Source organism: Macrobrachium nipponense, chromosome 30 (genome assembly GCF_015104395.2).
Source record: "Macrobrachium nipponense isolate FS-2020 chromosome 30, ASM1510439v2, whole genome shotgun sequence".
Lineage (NCBI taxonomy): Eukaryota > Metazoa > Arthropoda > Malacostraca > Decapoda > Palaemonidae > Macrobrachium > Macrobrachium nipponense.
This window is the reverse complement of record NC_087218.1, coordinates 575,561-602,574: the sequence shown is the minus strand read 5'-3', so window position 1 is coordinate 602,574 and position 27,014 is coordinate 575,561. Positions and strand designations below refer to the sequence as shown.

General features: G+C 36.1%; 2 protein-coding genes across 2 annotated transcripts in view; both read right to left on the bottom strand.

Moving 5' to 3' along the window:
• LOC135202212 (uncharacterized) overlaps nucleotides 1-27,014 on the bottom strand; it is a 103,297-nt gene that overhangs the window by 45,856 nt on the left and 30,427 nt on the right. The gene's annotated exons all lie outside the window — the stretch shown is intronic.
• Nucleotides 10,902-26,314, bottom strand: LOC135202213 (uncharacterized). The gene is made up of 7 exons (XM_064231470.1): nucleotides 25,562-26,314; nucleotides 21,601-21,826; nucleotides 17,190-17,323; nucleotides 15,938-16,117; nucleotides 14,033-14,170; nucleotides 13,003-13,194; nucleotides 10,902-11,380 (listed from the first exon to the last, which is right to left on the bottom strand). The coding sequence occupies exons 1-7, from the start codon at nucleotides 25,799-25,801 to the stop codon at nucleotides 11,081-11,083; spliced, it is 1,410 nt and encodes a 469-aa protein (XP_064087540.1). The 5' UTR covers nucleotides 25,802-26,314; the 3' UTR covers nucleotides 10,902-11,080.

Genomic DNA, 27,014 nt, shown 5'->3' with positions numbered 1-27,014 from the left:
TTGAACAGTATACACAGTATCTATCCTTCACCCCTTTAGGGGCGGTCCCCCTCAAGGGGTGGAGGAGCCCCCATGTTCTGCGTGTTAGGTCCTATGACCACTATGCAGATTTTTGGGTGGTTTGTTTTGAAAAAAATCAAACTTTCAGGTGGTGTGTATAGACCTAATCTATTTAGTTTCTTTTAATTCCTGTTAGGTATGTTTTAAATGTGCTTAGGTACTCCCACCCGGTCAAGTTTGCAGAAGCTCCCTAAGATTTGGGGAAGTTAATGTTGATGCTCTCGAATGTTTGGTAAAGGTAGGTAGTAAGTCTGCGTTTAGTATTTCTTTAAAAAAACTACAGTTTCCTTTAGTAACTGGGTTGCTTGTTAAGAATTTACCGTTATTTTTGGGGGGTCGACTTATAATTAACCCCCCCAGGGGCCAGTACTAAACAGTGCGAAATACATTTGACGCCCCAGTCCTTAGTGGCTGTCGCATTCGCGAGAACGTTCCTCGCAGTGAGGAGTTATTGCCTAGAATTACCAACGTTTTAGCTTTGATTCCAATTTTATGTACTGGTCTGGCGCCTTGGAATGTTTTGCTTTAGAATTTTATTTTCCTGAAATTGATTTTGTGGCCAAGTTAAGTCGGGTAAGTTTTGGCGCATATTCAAAAAGGTTTTGCCCAAGTTTAATTGGCGTTGACTTAAGTTTTCGAAGGATTCGAACTTGGTATTTCCTCCTCACAATCGAAAATTTCTGGTTATAGGGCAGCTTGAATTTCTGGTTATAGGGGTTATAGGTAGCTTGAATTTCTGGTTATAAGGGTTATAGGTAGCTTGAATTTCTGGTTATAGGGGTTATAGTAGCTTGGATTTCCTGGTTATAGGGATTATAGGTAGCTTGAATTTCTGGTTATAGGGGTTATAGGTAGCTTGAATTTCTGGTTATAGGGGTTATAGGTAGCTTGAATTTCTGGTTATAGGGGTTATAGGCAGCTTGAATTGTTTCTGGTTAAATGGTGGGGTTATAGGTAGCGTGAAATAATCAAATTTTCCCCGGACGGAGATTGTCAAGAGAATGCTTAGATTGATGCTGCTAGCAGCTGAAAGGTTGGTTTTATGAAGTTTCTCATTACTCAAACGCCTTAGTGACGTGGTCGGTATGGTCTTGGCCTGCCACCACTGGTTCCAAGCAACGTAAAACGCCAACAAACACTCAGTTTTCAGATGCTGTTAACAGACGGCATGAGAGCAATTTTTTTATTTTATTTATTTATTTATTTATTTTTTTTAAGTATGCAAATTTAAGGTTATGGATATTTTTTGTGTGGAATAAGAATATCGGTTTACTTTGAGTGAGGCGTAGTCAAGTTAAGTTTGGCAAGTTTGTTGGTTAGTTTTAATACTATTAGATTGCTCATAGCATAAGCAGTGTGTTGTTTGCCAACAGTTAACATTTGAGTTTTTATGTTACTCGAACACAGGCAGCGAGTTCGTTACTCTACGAACACAATGAGTGGTACTATATGTATACATAAGCAATGAATTTTACTCTACGATCACTGTAACAATACGTATGTATACGTGTCGCCTAAGAGATGTCAGGTGTTTTGCTTTGCTATTTTGCCAACAGCATTCTTACTGTTATTGCCTTGTGGTGGTCTGAATAATTGGGAAAATATATAAATTTATTCATTTACGCCTAATAAGACAGCGGCTGAGTAACCTAATGCGAGTTTTTAATAATCAAAACAGGACGTTGCCTCCGTCTGTGGATGTGTTCACCACTCTACTGATGGCCATGGACTGCATAGCCCTTTGATACACTTTGATACACTTAGTCGTCGAGATGAAACGTACACCTGGTTAGGACTTCGCTTCCCCTTCTTGAACATCCTTAGTCGCTTATAATCCTTGAGTGGGATTCCGCATTCCGGGACAACCGTCGTCTAACATTACTCCTATGATGAAGGGTTTGGTATCGTCACGTATTTGTATACAAAGCTGTTCAGAAGACGAACTCCGCATATTTTGAGTTGAGTAGTAACATTTCTCGTTGTAATAAATTAAACATTTTTGCTTTTTAGTGTGTCCATCAATCCCTACCTAATGAACTGCTGAAAACTATATAGTAATAGTGCTTAGTGTCTATTCAAGAGTTCCTTTAACTAGTAAAACGTTTTGAACGTTTTTTTTTTGGCCGTGATCTTAATTTAGAATGAGGTCTTTGTAGAAGTTAAAGCTGCACAAGCAGTAAATTTGTTACTCAAAAACATAGGCAATAAGTTTGATATCCATGCACAAGCTATATGTTTATTAGTTAATTTTGAATACTGGCAGTTAGTTTTTAATGTTACTCAAGAACACTGAACACAGATTCGTGGTGCTACCACGAATACTGGCTCTAGTTGTGATGCCATCCAAGAATGTGGGCAATGAATTTTCCATGAACACAGTCAAATACCCGTTAGGCGATCTGTGAACACCGTGAATAAATGGAATTATTTTCGACAATAATTGATGCTGTTAAAGATCACAAGGCAACGAGAACATTCATACTATCCTTTAAGGGCAGTGAGTTATAACGCCATAGGCACAGCTGAATATGGGGGGGGTTGGCTCTAGGCATGTACAAATTATAATACTATTTTTTTTCTAAGTCATATGGAAAGATATTAAGGTTGTTTTCAAATATTTAAGCCTATCAAAGTGAATCAAATTTTTATAAAGAAAATTTTATTTCTTACAGTAAATAATAGCTAAAACAATTCTTATCTTCGTATGAAAAAAAACGGCCAAACTGCTTGATGATAAAGCTTAACAATAATGATAATATGATAATCAAGCTTAGCTTTTACTATAAGCTTCATTAACTCAAAATGGGGGGCACTTTTCGCGTGTGTTGGGCTGGTCTTATAAGCGGGAACTGTGCTTTTGCTTAAACAGTTTGCTGTGTAACTGTTCATGAGCTCAGGCGGTGAGTTGGGGATGTCATCCATCAGGCACGAGTATCCGGTGGTATTCTTCAACAGGCTGGTGAGTATGTGAAATAGACGTTAAGATAGATAACGAGGTTGTGAAGACTTTGCAATGTTGATGCAATTGTTGGTACTAATTAATTTAGTGAATGCGATGTGGCTATCTATGGTGGCAATTAGGTGTTGGATCGTATTTGCTTTGTAGCTGCTGGAATGTTTAGAATGTCATCAGGCTGTTAATGCATTTACCAAAATACATTTTAAAACCAGGTATATTAAGGTAGGCGCTGACCTCATGCGGTGCACTGTAGGCATTACTTAAGATTCTTTGCAGCGTGCCTTCGACCCCTAGCTGCAACCACTTTCGTTCATTTTACTGTACCTCCTTTCATATGCTCTTTATTCATCTTACTTTCCACCCTCTCCTAATACTTGATTTATAGTGCAACTGCTTAGGGGTGTTCCTACTGTTACACCTTTCAAACCTTTTACTCTCAATTTCCATTTCAGCGCTGAATAACCTCATGGGTCCCAGTGCTTGGCCTTTGGCATAAATTGTATATTGAACTCGACTAAGGTAGAAGCTGTTGAGTCTTTTTACTAATGACGTAATCATTTCCTCATAAGAGCTCACATTACACAACTTCGTTGCTTTATTTTAAAGTTCAGCGATTTCATTTACCGGAATCCTTGAAAGACCAAAGGCTTCTTTTGAAGAATACGACTTGGAGCATACGTAGTAGGCCGGTTATCTTAATTTCGATTTTGACGACTAAGTACGTTTTCTAAGTATTAACATATGCATTTTGTTTGAGTGGTTTCTACCGATAATGATATTTTTTAAAACTTGAAATGGTGTCATAAGCAGAGCAGCATTGTATACAGCTTATATCGGATTTTAAACGTAAGCAAATTAATGAACGCCACCCTCATGGAATTGTTGGAAACTCCTTTTGTTCAGCAATTATAGTGGAAATGTGGTTTGGGTATTGGTTGTGACGACTCAAATCCCGCTTGGCTAATTTGTGGGACAGCGAGCTGAAATCTGAATCCATACTAATGGGTACATATACAGTACCAAGAGCGCCGAGAAATATGAATTATACTTAATTTACCACTTTAGAACAATGTGTAATTAGAAGGTAAAGCTAAATATCAAATTGTTTCATGGAGCTTGTACAAATAAATTATTTCGATTTAATGGTATGATAATTTGAAAATGTGAAGGTCAGCTACACTTCCGTGGATAAAGGTCTTAAGCTACGTGACTAAATACAGGATTTAATGAAAGGTGAACAGAATTTTAAGTCATAAATTATAAAAAAAAAAAAAAATCTAAAGTTAAATTTTTTTAAAGCATTGGGCGACGTTTTTAATGGGTGGGGGTAGGGGGATGGGGGTGGGAGAGCGGAGGTCGTTTGGCAAACTAATCTGGATGACCCCATGAAGCTTTGAGATGCAAAGTTTCTTTTGCCAAAAAGATATAATCATTTGTTTTAACGATTCCCGTTTAATAGGTCGCTTCGATTCTGAATAACCTCATAGGTCCCAGCGCTTTCCCTTTTGCCTAAATTTCATATAGGGTAATGACCATGAATTTCCACAACTATCCATGAAACCCCAGTAGGATGGTCGGGCCGTCAGTGCACCTCATGCGGTGCACTGTGCGCATTACTGAAGCCTCTTTGCAGCGTTCCTTCTTTCCCCTGGCAACAACCCCTTTCATTTCAGTGCCTCAGTGGCGTGGTCGGTATGGTCTTGGCTTGCCACCTCGTTGGCTGCGAGTTCGATTCTCGGGCATTTCATTGAGGAGTGAGAGATGTGTATTTCTGGTAATAGAAGTTCACTCTCGACGTTGCTGAATAACCACTGGTTCCATGCAACGTAAAAACACCATACAAACAAACATGATTGTTGTCTTGTTGGGCGGTAGCAAATGAGTGGTAGCCAGGCCCGATCACGACATAAATAAATAAATAAAAAAAAACAGCCGGGTTTTTGAGTTCATAATAAGCGATCAGGTTGCGACCCCGTAAGGAGGTAGTGCCGTCAGCACAACTCACGGAGTGCACTTTAGGCATTACTTAAGGTTCTTTGCAGCGTCCCTTCGCCACCTAGCTGCAACCCCTTTCATTCCTTTTACTGTACATCCATTCATACTATCTTTCTTCCATCTGTCTCTCCACCCTCTCCTAACAATTATTCCATAGTGCAACTGCTTTGAGATTTTCTTCCTGTTACACCTTTCAAACCTTTTACTCTCAATTTCCATTTCAGCGCTGAATGGCCTCATAGGTCCCAATGCTTGGCCTTTGGCCTAAATACTATATTCAATCAGTCAATATTCAACCAATGAATAATTTCAAAGTGACTGAAGGAGACGTTATAGGAAACCTTCCTTTTTAAGTTTTCTCGGGAATCATTATTTGTTCCCAAATTCTCGGAACTTTGAAGGTTGTGACGTGAGTAGGAAAATGGTCCGGATTTGGGGGAGGACTCTTACCTTTATTATACGAGAGGTGAAATTGTGTCATTGCTTGTGCTGTCAATCGGATAATTTCCCCTTTGGCAGGAAACTTGGCGATATAGCCGCTCAATAGAAGGAAGCTACATACATTACCGCCTGAGAGGATCTCTGATACAAAAAAAGAAAAAAGAAAAACATTGGAGGACTGCGTCATCTACAAACCACCCTAAGCTGTATAGGCACTACGGTCTGCCATTTAGAAGTACTTTCCAACAAATGCAACTGAAATACCTATACTTACTTTGCCTACGAACCCACGTTCGATCCCCGAGACACATGGGCACGTTCAAGGTCTATAGACCTAGACCTTGGGTACATTTCCTAAAAATCCATTAGGCTTTCGTTGACCTAAACAGTGAATTAAGTACATGGTTGATTGTCTACTGTCATGGTTCGTTGCGAGAGAGAGAGAGAGAGAGAGAGAGAGAGAGAGAGAGATTGAAAGGGAGGGGGTTGGGGGAGGGGTGTTGGTGAAAAAATAGCTGCAGTAAGTAATCTGTGCTCTATGGAAATGTAGACTATAATATTATTTAAATGAAAAATGGCAGGACCTCGTAGAGGCTGTGTTGTTGTGTGTGTGCGTGTGTGTGTCACTGTGTGTAGGAGGGTGTGTGTGTCTTTCTCCCAGGAAGACTTACTATTACTAAATAATAATGAATAATTCTTATTACAGTAAAACGATGTTTTCAAGAACTAGCAGCGCCAAAGAGAGAGAGAGAGAGAGAGAGAGAGAGAGAGAGAGAGAGAGAGAGATTCCTACATATAATTATAGTACAGGTAGTGTAAGTAATCACAGTTGCGGACTATATGAGGTTTATTATCGATGATTATAAGCAGCTTGCTGTTTTCCTAGTAAGTTTTTCGTGTGCGTTTTCTATTGTCCGTTTTCTTTTCCTCGTTTGGAACAGGTTTTCTGTTGAGCTGTGTTGAGTCACTGTAACGGAACTGAAGGAATGTCTTCCCATTTTCAATGTCGAATTGAGAGCAGTTCCTCGTTCCAGCATTCGCGGGTAGTCGCAATTCTGTTATTTTCTTTACTGCATGTGGTACCATTTCGAATTTTGGTTGCCACGGATTCTCACAGTTTCGTTTAATTCGCACTGTTTATATTGCAAAAAGTGCACCGAATCAATCTGGTCGCAACTGAATTGTTGCAGTCAAAATATGCAGAATATTTTGGACTATTCTGTTGTTTTTCGATTTGCAGGGACGTTGTCCTACCAACATTTTGGTAATTCAGTATACGAGATATGAAACTGAAACTTAGTCAACATTCATTTCGTACAGATTCAGGTTTTGAAGACGATAAACTTAGTTTTCTTAACTCGTTGACGTTGGGTCAGCCTAAGTTTTGTAGTAGACACTGATAGCAACACATATGTATATATGTATATGTACTATATATATATATATATATATATATATATATATATATATATATATATATGTATGTATATACTTCTAAAAGTTACCTTTATATTATGATAAAAGCATCCTTAAAAGGAGGACCAGCATGTTGTTTGCTCTGTGTCAACCTCTAATATGAATCTGATATTCGGAGAACCCCATTTCCAAGAAAAGAACATACCTGACTTTATGTTTACTTTACCTGACAGGACTCGAGGTATTGTATACCTACTATTGTTGACAGGTACACACACGTACATATAGTTCATAAACAACCTTACCTATCGCTCTCACTTGTACCACAGAAATCCGAACCGCTTGACCGATCTAGACGAAATTTTGCATGCGGCTTCGTTTGATCCCTGGAAGGTTTTCGCGTAGGTTTCATACCCGTACCTCCCCCCCTTCCCCTTCCCCTTCCCCCATCCCCATTCCATTTTGTAACATGTATAGAGGTGTGTGTTTAGGTTTGTTTGGTAGGGGGTGTGTTCATGTTTAATAGAGGTGTGTTTAAACTTAGAGAGGGATGTGTTTAGGTTTACGGGAGGCGGGTTTCAATTTAGCGAGTGTTTAGGTTTAGGGGGGGTGTTTAGATTTAATTGGTTGTTTATGTTCTGTGGAGGATATGTTTAGGTTTGGTGGGAGGGGAGTTTAGGTTGAGATGTGGATGTGTTTAGCTTTAGTTGGGTTGTGTTTTGGTTTAGTGTGGGTGTTTTAGTTGGGAATGTGTTTAGGTTTGTGGGGGACGTGTTTCAATTTGAGGGGGTGTTAAGGTTTAGTGCGAATGTGTTTAGGTTTAGCAGGGTGCATTTAGGTTTAGTGGATGTTTGTGTTTAGGTTTAGATGTGGGGTATGTGTTTAGGTTTGGTAGGAGGGGTGTTTTGGTTTAGTGGGTGGGTGCTTAGGCTTAGTGGGGGTGTTTCAGTTTAGTGGGGAGTGTGGTTAAGTTTAGTTGGTGGTGGTATGTTTAGGCTTAGTGGGGGATGTGTCAAGGTTTCATATATATATATATATATATATATATATATATATACTTATATATATATAATATATATATATGTATATATATATCACGTTACATTATTTTAAAGGATCCATATTATTATATATATATATATATATATATATATATATATATATAGATAGATATATATATATATATAATATTTATATATAATATATAATATATTTATATATATATATATATATATATATATATATATATATATTTATATTTATGGATTTATCACGTTCCTAACTTTCGTGATTCAGTTATACATATATATATATATATATATATATATATATATATATATATATATATATATATATATAAAATATATATATATATATATATTTATATATAATATATATATATATATATATATATATATATATATATATATATGTATAACTGAATCACGAAAGTTAGGAACGTGATTAAATCCATAAATAAAGATATATGCCACGAAGGAAAATAAACGACGGAGTATCCGCGAGACCTTTCGACGTTTAAACGTCCTTTACTGAGCAAATGAACTGACATACATCAGGAAAAAGACAAAACAAGAAGATTCGTATAACTGACAGATAGGGATTATAAAGAGATTACTACCCAGAATCCGACACCTGGAAGATGAGTAACCTTCCCAAACAAGCATAAACAATGGGTGCAATTAAAAGTTTAAGACAATCATCTCAGATACAAGGACAAGACAATTAAAGGATTATAGGTGACAGTTATTCAGAACTTTGGCAAACAAAACCATATTCACAATACATATTCACAATACATTTTAGATATACATGATAACGAAGATGACTCTAAGGCAACTAATTTTTATTTAAGTCTGTAATTATATCTTTGAGGTCATTCTTAAACATGTTACAAATACAAGGGTCTAAATGAAAAAGGCCACGACTAACACTGAAATTACAATGAAAAGTAAGTTGTCTTAAAAGCAGATTCTAAAACATTTCGTGATAAGGCATCTCTTGACCTTGCAATTACTGAACTACCAACCCAATTTATTCGGTGGTTGTTTTCACTTAAATGAATGAATATTGCATTAGATGTTTGCCCAGTTTTTACAGAATATTTATGCTGGCTTAGCCTTACTTGCTAGACTGTCCGAGATAAAATGAGGGACAATCCATACATGGACTTTTATACATTATGTTGTGCTTTCTCTGGGGCCATTTTTTATTAACATTCCTTTTAGTGTGTTATTATAGGAAAAAAACAAGGTTGACATTAAAAGCTTTTAACAATGATTTAATGGTTTCAAATCCGTTAAAATAAGGCAAACTGAGAATGTTCTTAGAATTTTCTTTCTGCTTGTTACTTACACTATAAAACTTTTTGTGGGCTTTATTATAACAAATATCTAATATATGTGAAGGATAGCATAAATCTTTCCCTATTTTTCTTATGTATTCAATTTCTTGATCCAAATATTGTGGACTGACATGCGACAATGCTCGTAAAAACATAGAAGAAAAAATTTATATTTTTATGTTAAGGTGGTGGCCTGAGAAGAAATGAACATAAGTTAAGTTGTTGGTCGGTTTTCCTATAAATACTAAATTTACATTGAAATGGTTCTCTATGTATCAAAACATCTAAGAAAGGGAGGCAATTGTCTTTTTCTAATTCTAGAGTAAACTTAATCGATGGTACCTGTTTATCTAATTTAGATACCGACAGGCAGAACAGCTAAAATACCATCAACATAACGATACCACTTTACAGGAATATAAATGATATTAGATAAGTAGCGTTTTTCACCGAATTCCATGTACAAGTTTGAGAGTAGTGGTGATAAAGGATTTCCCATTGCCATGCCCAAATATCTGTTGATAAAATTCACCATTGAATATAAACTTACAATCACAAATGCACAAACTCGTGAGTGAAATAATGTGACTTATAGGTAGAGGTAATTCATGCTGAGTTAGTTCATTACTAAGATATTCTAAAATAGAGTCTATAGGGACTTTAGTAACATGTATTGTGAATATGTATTGTGAATATGGTTTTGTTTTTTACCAAAGTTCTGAATAGCTGTCACCTATAATCCTTTAATTGTCTTGTCCTTGTATCTGAGATGATTGTCTTAAACTTTTAATTGCACCCATTGTTTATGCTTGTTTGAGAAAGTTACTCATCTTCCAGGTGTGTCGGATTCTAGGTACTAATCTCTTTATAATCTCTATCTGTCAGTTATGCGAATCTTCTTGTTTTGTCTTTTTCCTGATGTATGTCAGTTCATCTGCTTAGTAAAGGACGTTTAAACGTCGAAAGGTCTCGCGGATACTCCGTCGTTTATTTTCCTTTGTGGCATATATCTTTATATATATTATATATATATATATATATATATATATAATATATATATATATATATATATAATATGAATCCTTCAAATAATGTAAAAGTGGTTAATTCTTGAAAACCTAAACGTTTATTTCAAGAGTTAGTTAACATTTTCAATCTTGAATCTAGAAGAACCGCTCTCCGTCTCTCTACAAGTAATATCCTGAATTATTCTGAATCTTTTATAGCATCATTCAATTTTTAATGACACCTACGTAGGCAGTCTGACTTGAAGCGTAATGTAGTTTCACTTGAATGTCATAACTGCTCCGTACGACTTGCTAAAAGCGCTTTTTAAATGACAAACATAAATATATTATCTGTCAAAGTAAACGCAAGCTTAAAATTGACCCTTGAAACGGTAAGTTTTCGAAATCCTGATCGTTTCACATTATGCATGGCCATGGTATAGATTCTAAAGCTTTAGTAAATTTAATTATGGACTTCATGAATCCAAAAAAACACATAGAAATCATCTTTATCCCTTTTTATTTTTGGTCACATTGGTAATACTGTGCTAGTTCTTACTGCGAAAGACAAACAGGGAACATCAAAAATGCTGTGCTACTGGTTTTTAATTTAACAGGGAGAGAGAGAGAGAGAGAGAGAGAGGAGAGAGAGAGAAAATGACTTGACAGAATTCACTGAGTATTAGCCATTAACGAAAGTCTGAATATTTACAGCTTAGTTCTAAAGAGAACGCCAACGGGCGCGGTGACAATAAAAAGAAAAGAAGAAAAAAAACAACTGTGGGTGATCAACTTCCTAACTCCAACTTCCTGCCTTTCCATGACGACCGAGACGGTCTCTTAACTAGGCTCCTTGATGCCGTACACCGGGTTGGTCAGTCCCGTCTCCTCTACGTCCTCTTCCTCGGTTTCAGGTTCGTTATTGTCGCGTAGTTCCTGCATGGTGGTCCTCTCCAGCCCTATCGTGTAGGGCGTTTCTCCCCTTCTGTACTCTCGGAGGTACGCCTTGTTTCTGTAGATGAACACTCCTACAGCAGTCACCAGGGACACGATGAGTATGATGATCGCCAACAGGACCCAGGTCGCGTTGCTCGTTTTTTGCAGAGTTTGGGGCTGCGGAGGACTCATGACCACGAAGACCTGAGAAGTGACGTCCTTTTTCAATGCGCCAAGTGCCATCCAGAATAATGACAAAGTATGCCATAGATGGAAACTATAGTAGATTCACATCAACCGTGCATGTGATATCTAGGCCAGTCCCTAAGACGCTCCTGATTGCTTTTGATAAGCCAGTCACAGGGCTGGAAACATCCGTCTTTCGAGATAGTTTACATAGGCAGGATGTATGTTCCAACTATTCTGAGGGATACGTCTTTCAAAAGTATCCCTCAGGAGAGGTGGGACATACACCCTGCCTATGTGAACTCTCGAGAGAGACTGACAGTTTCCAGACCTGTGATTGGCTTATCAACAGCCAATCAGGAATGTCGTAAGGGACAGGCCTAGACATCAGATGCACGATTGATGTGAATCTACTATAGTACCAGACAAGTAAATAACTTCACTAATTAAAAAAGGTCTGCTTTACCTCGCTAAGGCTGGCATAGATTACAATAAACTATAAGTATCATTTGAAGGGCAAGTTAGCGTAACTTGGGAACGGAAAAAGAGACATATCGCTTAGTTTCTTCTGACTGAACGAGACAGCACAGAGGGCGGGGAAGGCAGATTATACCTGTGGAAGATTTTAAACGGAATTTGAATGCGTTCAGTCAGCGCTCAGCGAGTTAAGAATGGTAGGCAGCTTAATAAATTTCAGTAACAACTTGACTGACTTTTCGAATGCAACAGTAGGCTGCTTTCTCTCCCTCTCACAGCAATTTCATGGTACTTTTTATTTTTTTTTTATCGCGCGCTACGACAGTATTCATTCTATTCTATGGTTATTTAAACATTCATTTCCGCCAGTTAACCAGAGTGATGGTATCCTCCCAAGGAAAAACTATCGAATGTCAGGCTATATATATCTCTAGTCATTACGTAAGTGATCATAAATAGATAGATTGATAGATTGATAAAAGTTTATTGACAGCATTATCTACACTTATTAAAATTACAAGCTCTTGAATACGGTCCATGAAAAGTGCATAAAAATGCACATTTATAACTTTAGAATGGAAAAAACAAGGCGTGATCGGATCTCAAGCTTACACAGGGCACGTGCTAAAATCTATGGTTAAATAGCCGGTTGTTTCACCAACGAAAATGAAAATGAATACTCTATATTTTATTAGAAATCATTTTTCTGTACAGTTTAACAAGCACATTATTATCTGTTTTTTTGTTTTTTTACATTTTCATTCTAATGAATAAATCATAAATATCCTATTCTAAAATTCCTGTATTTTCAACTCAACGCGAGCAGCCAACGCGGATCAGAGGAATTTGTTTCTGGTGATAGAAATTAATTTCTCGATATAATGTGGTTCGGATCCCACAATAAGCTGTAAGTCCCGTTGCTAGGTGACCAATTGGTTCCTAGCCAAGTAAGAAATATCTGATCCTTCGGGCCAGCCCTAGGAGAGCTGTTAATTAGCTCAGTGGTCTGATAAACCTAAAATATAGCACTTAACCTAACGCGAGACACCTTTTTCAGACTTTTTTTAAGGCTTTAGTACCCAAGAAGAACAATACAGAATTTTGTAGGCTTACTCCCAAAGTAAATAAAAAAAAAAATCTAAATCAGATCAGCATGATCTCACCTGAACCTTCCCACAGGAGGGGTGAAAGGGCATAGTAGAGGAGTTGTAGGGCTGGTCGTGGGGAGACTCCATGTGGACGGTGTTCTTGGTCATCGAAATGTTCTTGCTGCCACACAAGAACATCTTCAGACCGTCCGGCTCCAGTCGATCTACGACGTTCTCCTCAAACACGGTGTCGCCTGTAGCGTTCACCTGCAGAAAGCCGATGTTTTGACTGAATTCACTGCATTTGACTGCATTCACTAACCCGACCTCATGCGGTACACTGTAAGCATTACTTAAGGTTCTTTGCAGCGTGCCTTCGGACTCTAGCTGCAACCACTTTCGTTCCTTTTAATGTATACCTCCTTTCATATTCTCTTCCTTCCATCTTACTTTCCGCCCTCTCCTAACAATCGTTTCATAGTGCAACTGCTTTGAGGTTTTCCTCCTGTTACACCTTTCAAACCTTTTCACTGTCAATTTACGTTTCAGCGCTGAATGGCCTTAGTTGCGCCCAGTGTTTGGCATTATGTCTGAAACCTATAAAAACCTGTAAACCTATGGATATTAAGTTGTATTACGTATACTACTAGATCAGAACTGTTCTTTCCCAGAGAGTGACCCCCTAATGGTTTTCGGAGGTCGTTATCTAGGCCTAATGTTCCTTGGGGGCCATTGTCTCTATGATATTTACAGCCATGCCTTTATGTTTTTACGGTAAACCCCAACGGGCCTGTGCTAAACGCGCAGTAAGGTGGGTACATACAGGGTTAAAACCCAAAGCGGTCACTATCTAGGTAAAGATTCCTATACTTATCATTTCACTACTAATGTCACTTAACATTCTTCAGTAAACAGGTTTGCAACTGCAAATATCATCTTGATTATTATCACAACATAGAAGAAAAAAATCAATACATGGGAAAAATGACCACCTATTCCAATCGTCAGTTTTAAGTAACCTTCTCTCTCTCTCTCTCTCTCTCTCTCTCTCTCTCTCTCTCTCTCGTGAATCAGTAAACTGCTGCATAGCGTTTAGCATAATTACCATGAGAGCATATCTGTGCATCATTCCGAAGGAGTTCCCACGAAAAGTGACGTCAAGATTCCCCGTGGCAGTGATAGCCCCTGTCTCGACGTGGTTCAGCTGGCTGTTTGTCATCTTCCAAGTTGTTTCAGAGTCCTCCTGTGAGATCAAGAGTACAGTTTTATTTATTATATTTCTTTTTACGTTCTGGTCTTGTGTAGGGAATGTCTTTGTGAAAGCAAGGCGATCATGACTGGTTTTACAAGAGCTGGACGATGGCCAGAGGACATACTATAGTAGATTCACATCAACCGTGCATTTGATGTCTATGCCAGTTCCTTATGACGTTCCTGATTGGCTGTTGATAAGCCAGTCACAGGGCTGGAAACTCTCCCTGTGACTGGCTAAAGCCATCGAATGTTCTAAATTGTAAGAAGTAAATAGAACTATTAATACATTTTAACCCTTTAAGTAAAGTAAATTGCATGAAAATATGGCAGACCAAACAATAGTATTGACGAGGATCACTTTCTTCTTGAATTGATTTTTAAAGGATATCATTTAAGCGCATTTATATACGCCATTATCAAGGAAGTAACCATCCACATCCAAACAAGATTATAGGCATAAGATCATTTGAGGAGAGACAACAGACAGGCTGCTCAAGATGATGATTGTGATGAAGAAGGGTATAAATCTTCCTGTGGGAAACAGGAGACTATTAAGCTTGAAAGGGAAGCTAAAGGAAAAAAAAGCTTGCATGCATATTTCATGAAAAAGTAAAGGTTAACTCTACACAATGATACACAGAATCATAGAGGAAGAATAGAGTAAATGATCGGGGTTTCAAAAGTCAAGGCAAATATAACGCTAGGACACATTTAGGGTGCTTTATCCTCAGACACAATCACAAAAAATATTATTATTATTATCATTATTATTATTTCAGCAGCTGAAACCTATTCACATGGAACAACCCCACCAAAGGGGTAAAAAAAAAACTTAAAATTTAAGCTTCCAAAGGATGTTGGTTTCAACATCCAACCGCAGACTCCACACTGCAGCATTAACTGATCATGATACAGAGCCAGTTATTTGTCATCATTAACTGATCATGATACAGAGCCAGTTATTTGCCATCACCCTGGGGTGACGCGAACCCCACCCCCCCCCTTCGACATTGAGCACAAAGCGAATCAGAAAAGAGGGCAAAATAAAATTTTGCACTGGTGATTGTTGTAGACATCATCAGAAGAGAAAACCAAATATATTATGTGCTTTGCAAACGGTCAAACAGTGATTATATACACAGAACGGTCAAATAAACGACAAACAAACAACTGTACAATGAAATAAAAGAGCTGGATCAAAATTAGAAGTAAGAGCAAGTGAACAATAAAGGAAAAAGATAATGATGTTGAGATTGGGCTCAAAAAGTTCTGTCAATGAACAACAGTGGTATGGAAGAGACGGTGGTGAAGCGGAGAGGTTTGTGCAATTGCAGGTAAGAATAGCAGTGTTTTGTTAGCTTCTTATGCATAGCTAAAGAGCAGACATACAATAGTAATAAACCCTGAGCAGGAGATAGCTAAAGATGTTGAAATAAAAGACGATGACGTTTGGGTAAAGATCACTTAGGACAAGTTGAAAAAGAAGGAATACTCTATATTGATGCACTATTGATGGAAATAGTTGCACTAATGAGAAGTAATATGTTTGGGTAAAGGGAGAAGCCATGAAATATGATGTATTCGGTATCATTTAGCAAATATGGTGAAGGTGTGGCTGAAGAGTTCATTAATAAGCATGCTTACAGATCAGCAGTGAGGACAAAAAAACCATTATTGTTATACGCTGACATCAAATACTTAAAACCAGGAAAATAAGTACGAGGGGGAATATCTTCGGACGTAGACTTGATTTTACCTCATTCTTGAAACTGAAGGATCCGGGAGCAATGTGGGCAATTGTAGAGTTGGAGATTTCGAATCCCTGCCACTTATCGTCAGAATCATCAGCCCTTGGAAGCAGAGGAATCGACACCCCATTCGATATGGGCCCATCCACGATTCCCACCTGGGAGTCTGTAATCTTGATGTACTTCACCTACGGAGAAGAAATGTGACACATTGATGGCAGAGATGATACTGTCATCATGGCATTAGACGACTGCAGTCAGGGCCGGCACCGCAAATTCCTGAGATGTAATTATACTAGTGCTGCACCAGCCCCGGTTTTTTTACCGTGTCCCTAGGTTAGGTTAGGCTGGGTTAGGTTAGGTTAAGTTAGTTTAAAGATGTATCCTACAGGTAATTTGGGTGTGGGAATCCCGAGAGAGAGAGAGAGAGAGAGAGAGAGAGAGAGAGAGAGAGAGAGACTGGTGAAATATTAAGACTATGAAAGAATGTTCCAGTGCATTTTAAAGTTATTTAAATGTCCCTGTCATTGGTATAAACTATATAGTTGTTCGATACTGAGGCAACTCCTAGCATAAGCTTTTTGATGGGTTTACGCAAATAGCATGAAATTAAATCTCATTCATCAAATAATGCTAATGCTACTACTACTTAGATTCAGCTAGCCTTGGTTGAAATTCTACTGAGAAAAAAGATAATAGACAGATCTTACAAATGCAGTTTATGGTGTGGACCACGCCCTCACTGGCGATACCTACCATTCAGCTCAGTCGGTTAGTCCCGTGGTTCCCCCCTGGGGGCGTACTAAATTGATTTCCAAAGGGGGGGGGGGGGGCAATTCGAGAATGTTTGAATCAAGTTATGTGGCATTCTATGCTTCGATAAAATAAAGGAAAATAACAACTGAGTTTTTCTGAAAGTTTCCCCCAGTCAACTGTATACATACATAATAAATACATATATATGTATATATGTATACATATATACATACATATATATATTATATATACATATACATACACATATATGTGTATGTATATTTTGTATATATATGTAAATATAATGTATATGTATATATATCTATGTATGTATGTAAATGTATACATATGTACATATATATGTGTGTGTGTTCATGTATGTAGTAATATACAGCTGACTGGAGGAAACTTTTAGAAAGATTGGGTTGTTGCTCAATTTCAAGGGTTTATCTGGAAGTAAGATTAAGGGTGAATTTTAAAATGAAAAAAAAAATGCAAACTTACCTTGTTTATGTTGTACAATATCTCTCGACTTATTTTGTCTACCCGACTTCCTTTAATTAGCAGACCGACTACCTTCCTGTCACGGAAGAGACGCTTCGGTAAAGAAGGCACATTGCACCTGATGATTCCAACACCTGCACATATTTTCATTATCAGTGTTACAGATATGGTTTTTGCATGGCAAATGATTCAGAATTACGGAGAATATCAGCAAAATTAATGGTCAAATATACATATATATATATATATATATATATATATATATATATATATATATATATATATATATATATATATATTATAATAATAATAAAAGGAGCCCATAAAAACGCCAAAATATAGAGAGAAAATACTGTATTTCAGAGACTGGATGGATCTCTTGGTAAATACACCTTTTCTGTAACTTTTCTCATTCATCTACCTGAAGAGAGAGACAGCAGCCTCTGAAATATAATATTTCCTCTCTATATTTTGGCGTTTTTATGGGCTCCTTTTATTAGATGGAATTCTGTTGTAACAGAACATTTTTTACCAGTCATATATATATATATACATACATATGCATATATATATATATACGTGTATATATATATATATATATATATATATATATATATATATTATATATATATATATATATATATATATATTATTTTATATTGCTACTGTCAAAATGCATATGTCCCCTCTTTGACTGTATATAATTTTGTGTATAAGATTTTGGCAACATTTTTTCAGATTCCTAGATAGCTTAGAGATAGGATGTTTAAAATGTGTGTTCAGATTTCTGCATTACATATTGTAAAAGAATATATAACGTAGAATGTAGAAAGAGAGAGATGTTCTTTGTCCGTTTGAAGCTAGAGTTGTTTCCCTATTATGTCAACGCCTTGTGATAAGAGACCCCGAAGTTTCATGCTTTGCTTTCCTAATCTGTCAACACGTTTGGTTAGAGACTTCGAGGGTCTTCGCTGTGTTTTGGGAATTCTGTCATCATGTATCATAGGGACTTTTGCTTGATTTCTGTCTTGATCGGGTACGTGTCTTTGTTGAGCTGGTACGTACATGAATGTATACTTGTTTTGTACATGTATTTTGTTGCCGAATGCCATGTGCAGATTTCACAGTTTCTTTGTAAAGTTGCATCACTTTTCGAAGCTTCTGGAAGAATTGTGTCCCAAAACGTTTTGTGTCATCTCCACTGCCCAGCTCTTGTGCGAAATGAAAGATTCATTCGGGCTTAAAACCTCAAAGCGTTCACATCTCTCTCTCTCTCTCTCTCTCCCTCTCTGCCTCACCATAATTAATATTAACGTAACGTAAAATGGTCACTCGTAACTTGTAGATTTCAGATTTGATATTTCTTAGAGTTTATTTATTGTTATTTTAGTGCTTTTTGTGGAATTTGAACAAACATTGTGTGTGTAACAGCGCATGGTTTTATGAAAGTGTGAAACAAGCTGCAGCAAAGAAAGAAAATTGGTATACCAAGAAGGTAAAGTGTGTTATATTTTTATTAGTTGCAAATAATAACTGATGGTTACGAAGGTGTGGTAAAAACTAATAACTAATATCTAATGGTTATGATGGTTTGGTAAAAACTAATAACTATTGGTTACGATGGTTTAGAGAACTAATAACTAATAGTTACAATGGTTTAAGTGAAAAGATTTACATTTTTACACATTGCAAATTTTTGTTTTTGTTTCATTTGAAGGGATTTTTATGTTTTGTGCATTTATTCATTTTCTTATTGAAGTGTGTGTATTTATTTTATATTCTGTGTGATTAATACTTTTTGCAATTTTGGTATTTTCTACATTTTTCTGTGTTTTCATTTGCATTCACAATTTAATTAACTTAGTTATTTTCATTACTTAATTGTTGCACATTTAATTGAATTTAACACTTGTGAATTGATTTGCATTTACTTAGAATTCTTTTCAAGTTTTATTGTTGTTTAGCACTTGTGAATTAATTTCAAATTTTCAATTATTGCCTAACACTTTGAATTTTGATTTAATTAATTTTCTTGAATTTTCTGATAAATTAATTTTGATTTAATTTTACTTAATGATTCAAGAATTAATTAAACTTTGCTTTGTTTTCAAGTAACAGTAATTTTCCCTGATATTGTGAATTTCACTTGATAATAAATTTTTGATAATAATTTTTTGATAATAAATTTTTTGTATCTAAAATTTTTGTGTTTTCTTTATTTTACACCAGTATTAATTATGATTAGTTTAGGTAGAAACATAGAGTGGTAATTGATCTGTTTTCCTTCAATTAACTTGAAGTGACTTAGAACCAGGGAAGTAATTAGACTTCTGAAATCAGGGAAATACCTTACACCTGTTTTGATGAACTTAGTCTGATTTTCTGCAGTACTGGTAAATTGTTAAGGGATCACTGTTGCCTTTAGAGTATTCAGTCGTTTAGTGCCTGTGATGAGGGTTTCAGGTGTCTGGTTTTTGTGAGGCAACAATTAATGAATGGTAAGTGTAGTAACAAGATACTTGGCACATCGTCACTATATATATATATTATATAGATATATATATTATATATATATATATATATATATATATATATATATATATATATATAGATATATATATATACACACATACATACGTATAAAAATCAAAAGGTAAACGCCACGAAGGAATGTGAAACAATGGAATAGTACCGTTGCAAGGCCTTTCGACTTCTTGTAGAGATATGAAATTAATTCAAATATGCAATGTTAAATCATTCTGAAACACCTGAGTTAATCAAACAAACTGTGAATGCAAAAACATGAAAACGCACAATGTATAAGAGTATTAAATTCACCACCAAAATGTGAAAAACTAAGAAATGGTAATGCACAGTATATATAAAAAACACTTCAAACGAAATTTGAAACAAGACACAAAAAAATTGATATGTAAAAAAAAAAAAAAAAAAATTAAATTTACCAATTATCATAAATATCTTAAGTATTTTAAGTGCACATAAAACTTGTAAAAGACTTTACCTCTCTGCAGAATTGTTACCAACAGATACCTTTCAATATATCTTCAGCTGAACACGTTTTATAGGTGCCCATTTACTAAGTTTACACTCACACACACACACACACACCACACACACACACACACACACACACACACACATATATATATATATATATATATATATATATATATATATATATATAATATATTATACATATATGTGTGTGTGTAAACTGAGTAAATGGTCACAAAGGAGATGTAAAATCTAGTACAGATATTTTACCTCTATTTAAGGTCATTTCAAGCAAAATACATTTAGTTGAAGAATTTTGCACAGAAACTTGCTTTTGCAAAAAATAGATAGATAAACAAAATAAAAGAAAATAATATAAATAAATAAAAATGAATAAGTATGAAACTTATTTTTTAAGGAGAAACGGCCATCATGGTAGGGACTAGTCTTCAGATAAGAACAGAAGACCTGGATGAGGCCCAGTACAGGATTAGCCAAAGATTGGCTAAAATGCCTCAAAATTGTCTCGGCGAGATCTTTACTTCCGAAGGATAAGGTATTATCTTTACACAATGCCAATTTTCATCCTTCATTCCAGTTGTGGAACTTTATTGTTTTCATTTTCCACACTTTTCTGGATTACTGCCGTCACCCTTGGTGCTTCGTCTTTATTTTCCTCCTTGATGAAGATGAAACCGTGGCAATTCATCTGATTCCTGGCTCTGCCCTTATTTATCCTCTGGTTTTCCTTTCTTCCTGGCGTGAAGTACTTTCTTTGCCGCTGTTATTATTATTATTATTATTATTGCAGTCAAAAAAAAAAAAACAAGAACGCCAGGGGGCCCATTGATTTGAAATTCCAACTTCCAAAGATTGTTGGTTTCAACCTCCCACCTAGTTCCTCATTGGATGAGTCTGGTAGCCTGAGTTCGCTCCCAGCTGCTGCCAATGCGGAACCAGAGGGCTTTATTTTTTTTTTGATATAACGTGGTTCGGATCCCACAATAAACTGTAGGTCTCATTGCTAAGTAACCAATTGGAACTGGTTCCTAGCCATGTAAATGAAAATCTAATGCACTGCATCAGCCCTAGGAGAGCTGTTAATCAGGTCAGTGGTCTGGTTAAACTAAGATATACTTAACTTTTTTTTTAACCTCCCACCGCGGACCCCACACTGCAGCAGTAACTGATCATGATACAGAGCCAGTGATTTTCATCGCAGGGTGGGGGGGGGGGAGATGCGAACCCGCGACATCCGAGTGGCATTCACAACACCTAACCGTCTAGTATGCCCGTGGTAGTAACCAACAAGAGAAGAAAATAGCAGTAATAATGGAAGAATTGCATAAAGACAAACAGCATTCGATGTGATAAAAAAAAAATCCCATTGACTTACCCAGATAAGTATTGAAGACGTCGACAAAATTCCTTTGTACTTGCGGGCTGGAATCGAAAATGAGTTGACCTCCTCTCCAAACATCCAAGACCGCCGAAGGAGCGGACTGGAGACTTCGCAGGAATCCCTCAGTGACCCTGACGCTGGTGGCGTTCCTGACCAACACCCGAGCTTGGACTAAGTTGCGTTTTTGAAAGGGATAGAGATCTTCTGTTAACTCGACGTCCTGGAAAGATGTGAATCTTCATTTATTTGCACCGGAAAATCAACGCGATGTGCTGTAGTACGATGAGCACAGAAAGGCTTCAGTATCTTAGATGAGTTTATCTTTTTCAAGATTATTTATTTCCTCTCTTTATCCTGGATGATCACCCTTGGTAAAGATCTTTTTTTTTCCGGATGCTGAAAACCGGCAATAGACCCTATCCGCAGTGGTTCCCAAAGTTTTCCAGCAAATGACCCCTTTCAGTATAGTACCAAACCTACCATGACCCCCACCTTTATAAACCTTCTGGAAAATATACTAATTTCCAATAGCGCAGATACATTCTAAAAATTAAATTAAAAATTAATAATTGCAGAGAGAGCAATAACAACAAACAAAAATGCTTATTAATGTTTATTAACTTGGACTGATTTAATAGTCGTACGACAAAAACTAAATATAAACAAACTAACAAAAATCGCTAAATTAAAAATTTCCTCAAAATCTCGGGTCCTCCATGACGCCCAGAAAAAGGCTCATGGCCCCCAAAAGGGAACCCCTGTCCTATCGGCTCCTACAAAAGATCTACGTGGCGAATTGAGCGTCGTCCCCCACGATGCCAAATGTACTTCTCGGGGTTTAAAGGTCTGCCATTCCAGTTTACCCCCTTTTAATCAGTGCGTCTGCTATTGTCTCCTGGAAGTCCTGGAAGCAATATACATTTGGTTGTGCCCCATTCCATCGACATTCCTAAGAAAATTTTTCCATTCTTCCAAGTCTCTGTATTTTGGCATATATATATGAATATATATATATATATATGATATATATAGTTATATATATATATATATATATATGAGATATATATAGATATAGATATATATATATATATTCATATATATATATATATATATATACGTATATATATGTATATATATAGTATATATAGATATATAGTATATATATATATATATATATATATCTATATATACGTATATATATATATAATATATATATATATATATAGATATATAGATATATATATATATATATATATATATATACGTATATGATAGATATATATATATACTATATTTATATATAATATATATATACAATGAATATTCACAAGGTTTTTAACAATTAATGAATCTTTGTGTATTAAAAAACTGGTCCCCTCACTGAACACCCATGCCACGTCTACACCTCTTTACCTCTCGTGAACTGTTTAAACGTTTTTTGTTAGTCCTTCCTCCTGTTCGTTTCGCACCTCAACCTGGTTGGTCCCTTATGTTTGTATTTTTTAAAACTGTGATTGTTTTATTGTACCTTACATTGTGTATTTTAATATTGTAGCTTAATTTTATTGTACTAATTAGATATTGTTACCTTTTAGCTTGAAAATGAGGCCTGCTGTTTGGCTTCGAAACGTTGCAACTTAATAAATATGAGTTCCTTGACCTGTGGTGTGCTTCCCCTGCCTTCATTGTATATACATACGTATATATATATATATATATATATATATATATATATATACTATATATAATATATATATATATATATATATACGTATATAATATACAATGAAGGCAGGGGAAGCACACCAACAGGTCAAGGAACTCATATTTATTAAGTTGCAACGTTTCGAAGCCAAACAGCAGGCCTCATTTTCAAGCTAAAAGGTAACAATATCTAATTAGTACAATAAAATTAAGCTACAATATTAAAATATATATATATATATATACATACAGAGAGAGAGAGAGAGAGAGAGAGAGAGAAGGATCGCCAGGGGTTCCATGAATTCATGTTCTGTTTTATTATCTTTTATTTGTATGTTGTTGTTTTTTTCGTTAAACATGCCCTAAGAAATCGTAGGCCTATATTCTTTTTTTATCGTAATGTATCGTGCGAGATGTTTTTCCTCAGTTCTTACCAAAAGGGAAAGTATTACAAGTGCTTACCTATATATATATAGATATATATATATATATATATATATATATATATATATATATATATATATATATATATATATATGTATGCATAGTAGATTAATATTCTATAATTATATATATATTATATATATATATAAAATTATAGTATATATATAGTATCTATATATATACATATATATAATAGATATAATATATCCTATATAGATATATATATTATATATATATTTAACTTATGTATAGATTTATATTATATATAGAAAGAGATATATGAATATATAAATATATATATATATATATGTATATATACATACATATATTATATATGTATGGAGTATATATCCCTAGATATATATATATATCTTAGTAGATAGATATATATATTATACAGTTATATTATATATATACATAATTATAAATACATCTATATATATAATATATATATATACATAATATATATATCTATATATATACATAAGAGAGAGATAAAGAGAGAGAGAACGTGGAATAAATATACATAGATTACACAGTGGAATTATCGGCACCTAACAAATTATCATCTAATATATTACATAGATGATAAATTAAATAGCTGCCGATAATTCCATTCTGTAACTTATGTATAATTATGCCCTGCTCTCTCTCTCTCTCTTTCTCTCTCTCTCTCTCTCTCTCTCTCTCTCTCTCTCTCTCTCTCCCTCTCTCTCTCTCTTTAAATTAAGAGTATTCATAACATTTTTCTGTTCTTATTTCTTCTTTTCTATACAGTCTTAGCTCCAGCTTTGCCATTATCTCTGAATGTTTCCTTGTTTTTTTTTTTATGTTTTTATCATCAAAATACAAGATACTTTTGCATGAATGCCATCCTAGACGATAAATATCCATTTATTTTTTACAGTCTTCATAAGGGTTTGTCAAAACAAACAGATGATTATTTTGGTCCTGAATGTCATATATACTGATAATAATTCACACGAATGCCAGGACTATATATAGATTTATCATTACGCATTTTATATATACAAAACTTTTAGGTAACAATTCTTTATGTGTATAAGTAAATTAATTTTGGGAACTGGAACAATATTTACGTCAAGAATGGTAGGTACCAACGATTAAGTGACTACCATTCCCAGTAGGATAGTGGTTCTTAATCTTTCTATTGCCACGCCCCCTCTAAGAGTTGGGCCTTTCTTTCACGCCCCCCTTGCGTCTATGAGTAAAATTCCCTCCCAGATTTAAAGGAAAAAAATTAGAAAGAGAAAGAGAAGAGGTTTCGAGGGATAGGAAGGGAGGTCAAATTACAAAACATGGTTAACCCAACGAGCCTAACCAGAGTAGTAGACTCTAGGAAAGTAACGTTATAAGGCGATACTTTTACATTTTTTCATAAACTTCTGAATATTAGTTCCTCACTGTTGTTAAGAAAATAACGAATATAATTAGAAATAATTCTTTTTTATTTTTCCCTAGGGCTCGCGTCTCCCCTGGAAATTGCTGACCCCAAAAGTTACGGAATAATTCCAATCAGAAAAGATAAAAGTAAAACGACTTTCCCGAAGTAGACTTACATGCCTAAACTTTCTCGAGCATACGTGACAGCACAAGAAATGTGAATGAAAGGTCCATTTACATTGTATTCAATGGTTCACAATGAAAGCTCTGAAGCTTTTTGTAGTGAGTAATACATGGACTAAGATGCAAAGAAAGTGATCAATTATACTTCCCGCAAGAAAACTAGACTTTATGGAGAATACATCTGACGAGTAGGAACTCCAGTCAAGATGATCCCATTTACCTCCTGGTTGCTGAAGGTGCAGGAGATGGAGACCTGGGTACCACTCATCACCGTTTCCAGGTTACACTGACAGAACGAAGACTCCAGGCCGCCGGTGGAGGCGTTGTTCCCTGGAGGCGGACAGACAGGAACTACCGCGGCTCTCGAGTCCATTATCATTACCTTGATAATCAACACATGAACCCAAAACAGGTTTCGTCTATTCCAACGGAATGTCCGTCTGGGCTTTGTGGCCTTCATTTTCCTCTCCTTAGTTGAAGGATCTGTCGAGAATCTGGAGAATGTAGAAAATGTCCTCAGAGAGTCAAAAACATTCCTCCGAGACGCTTGTTCAACATTGCACGCGGGGTGCCATTACCCAGATGAAGTGTCTCGTTCCGAGAATGAACCTTTTGGAAAAAGCCTTTGAGGATGATAGTATGCGTACACATGTATATGGCGTTCAAGAAACCCTCATCCTATGCATTGTAATCACCACTGAAGTTACGAGTGTTCGGTCCACGAAAGTTCGCCCCTAGATGAAGAACGCCAAACTAATACCTATACAACTGCGCAGACGCATACCACCTCTTTTAGATTTTTCCCGCACTGTTAACACGAATCACGAACACCACTTTGCTTTCCCATTCGTAGAAGCCATTGAAGGTGGACGAGCGAGAGAGGGAGAGACAGGGCAGTCAGAGAGAACCGAAAGAGTCAGAGGCACAAGTATAGTAAGTCAGCCCATGGTGCAGATGTCCTGGGCTCCGATAGTGCCACACGGCCGGAGCTGGGCACTCTGTCTCTTTATCTGGCCGGCTGAGGCATAGCTCGACGTCTGTTACCACACATCTGTGTGGCCCACCACGACTGCGGCCTCAACCCTTTTCCTCGTTCACAAATAACCTCCATAGCTCTTCATAATGACCGGAAAATGATGAGATCCCGAAAACCGTGTCACGATGAGGTCATACAGAAGAAATTTTTATTCTAAATTACTCTTAGGGATGATTGGGGAACGAAACTGATCAGTAGCACAATGACAAGAAAAATATGACATTCCGAGGAACGGCTAAAATTATATGATAATAGGTCTTTTGGCATTATTTCCTATGAAACGTCTGTATCTTCCTTCAGCCAGGTATGCATCAATGTATCACGTCCCCACTGAACCCCCTCTGCCCGCCCCCCCCCCACAATAGAAAAATGGATAAGCCTATTTTGTTTAAATTGTCCAGAAGCTGCGTATTCAATAGATGCTTAATCGTGCAGTTTAGGTCGCCCTCGTATTTAAAAACAAGAGCCCGTGCCAACGTAAGTTCTGCAAAAGATGTTTCGTGTTGAGTTAAAGATACAGAAATTTTAGAATAGGATATTTCTAATTCATTTATTAGAATAAAAAGTGTCACGAAATTATGGGCATGTTAAACATTACAGAAAAATTATTTTTAGTAAAATATAGCGCATTTATTTA

What these genes read in the sequence shown, in the direction of transcription:
- LOC135202213 (XM_064231470.1), bottom strand. Translation starts at nt 25,801, where the DNA reads ATGAAGGCCACAAAGCCCAGACGGACATTCCGTTGGAATAGACGAAAC. An exon ending in GCACCTTCAGCAACCAGGAG is followed by an intron (nt 21,827 to 25,561) that starts GTAAATGGGATC and finishes ACATCTTTCCAG; the next exon opens with GACGTCGAGTTAACAGAAGA. An exon ending in TGCACAGATATGCTCTCATG is followed by an intron (nt 13,195 to 14,032) that starts GTAATTATGCTA and finishes GGCTTTCTGCAG; the next exon opens with GTGAACGCTACAGGCGACAC.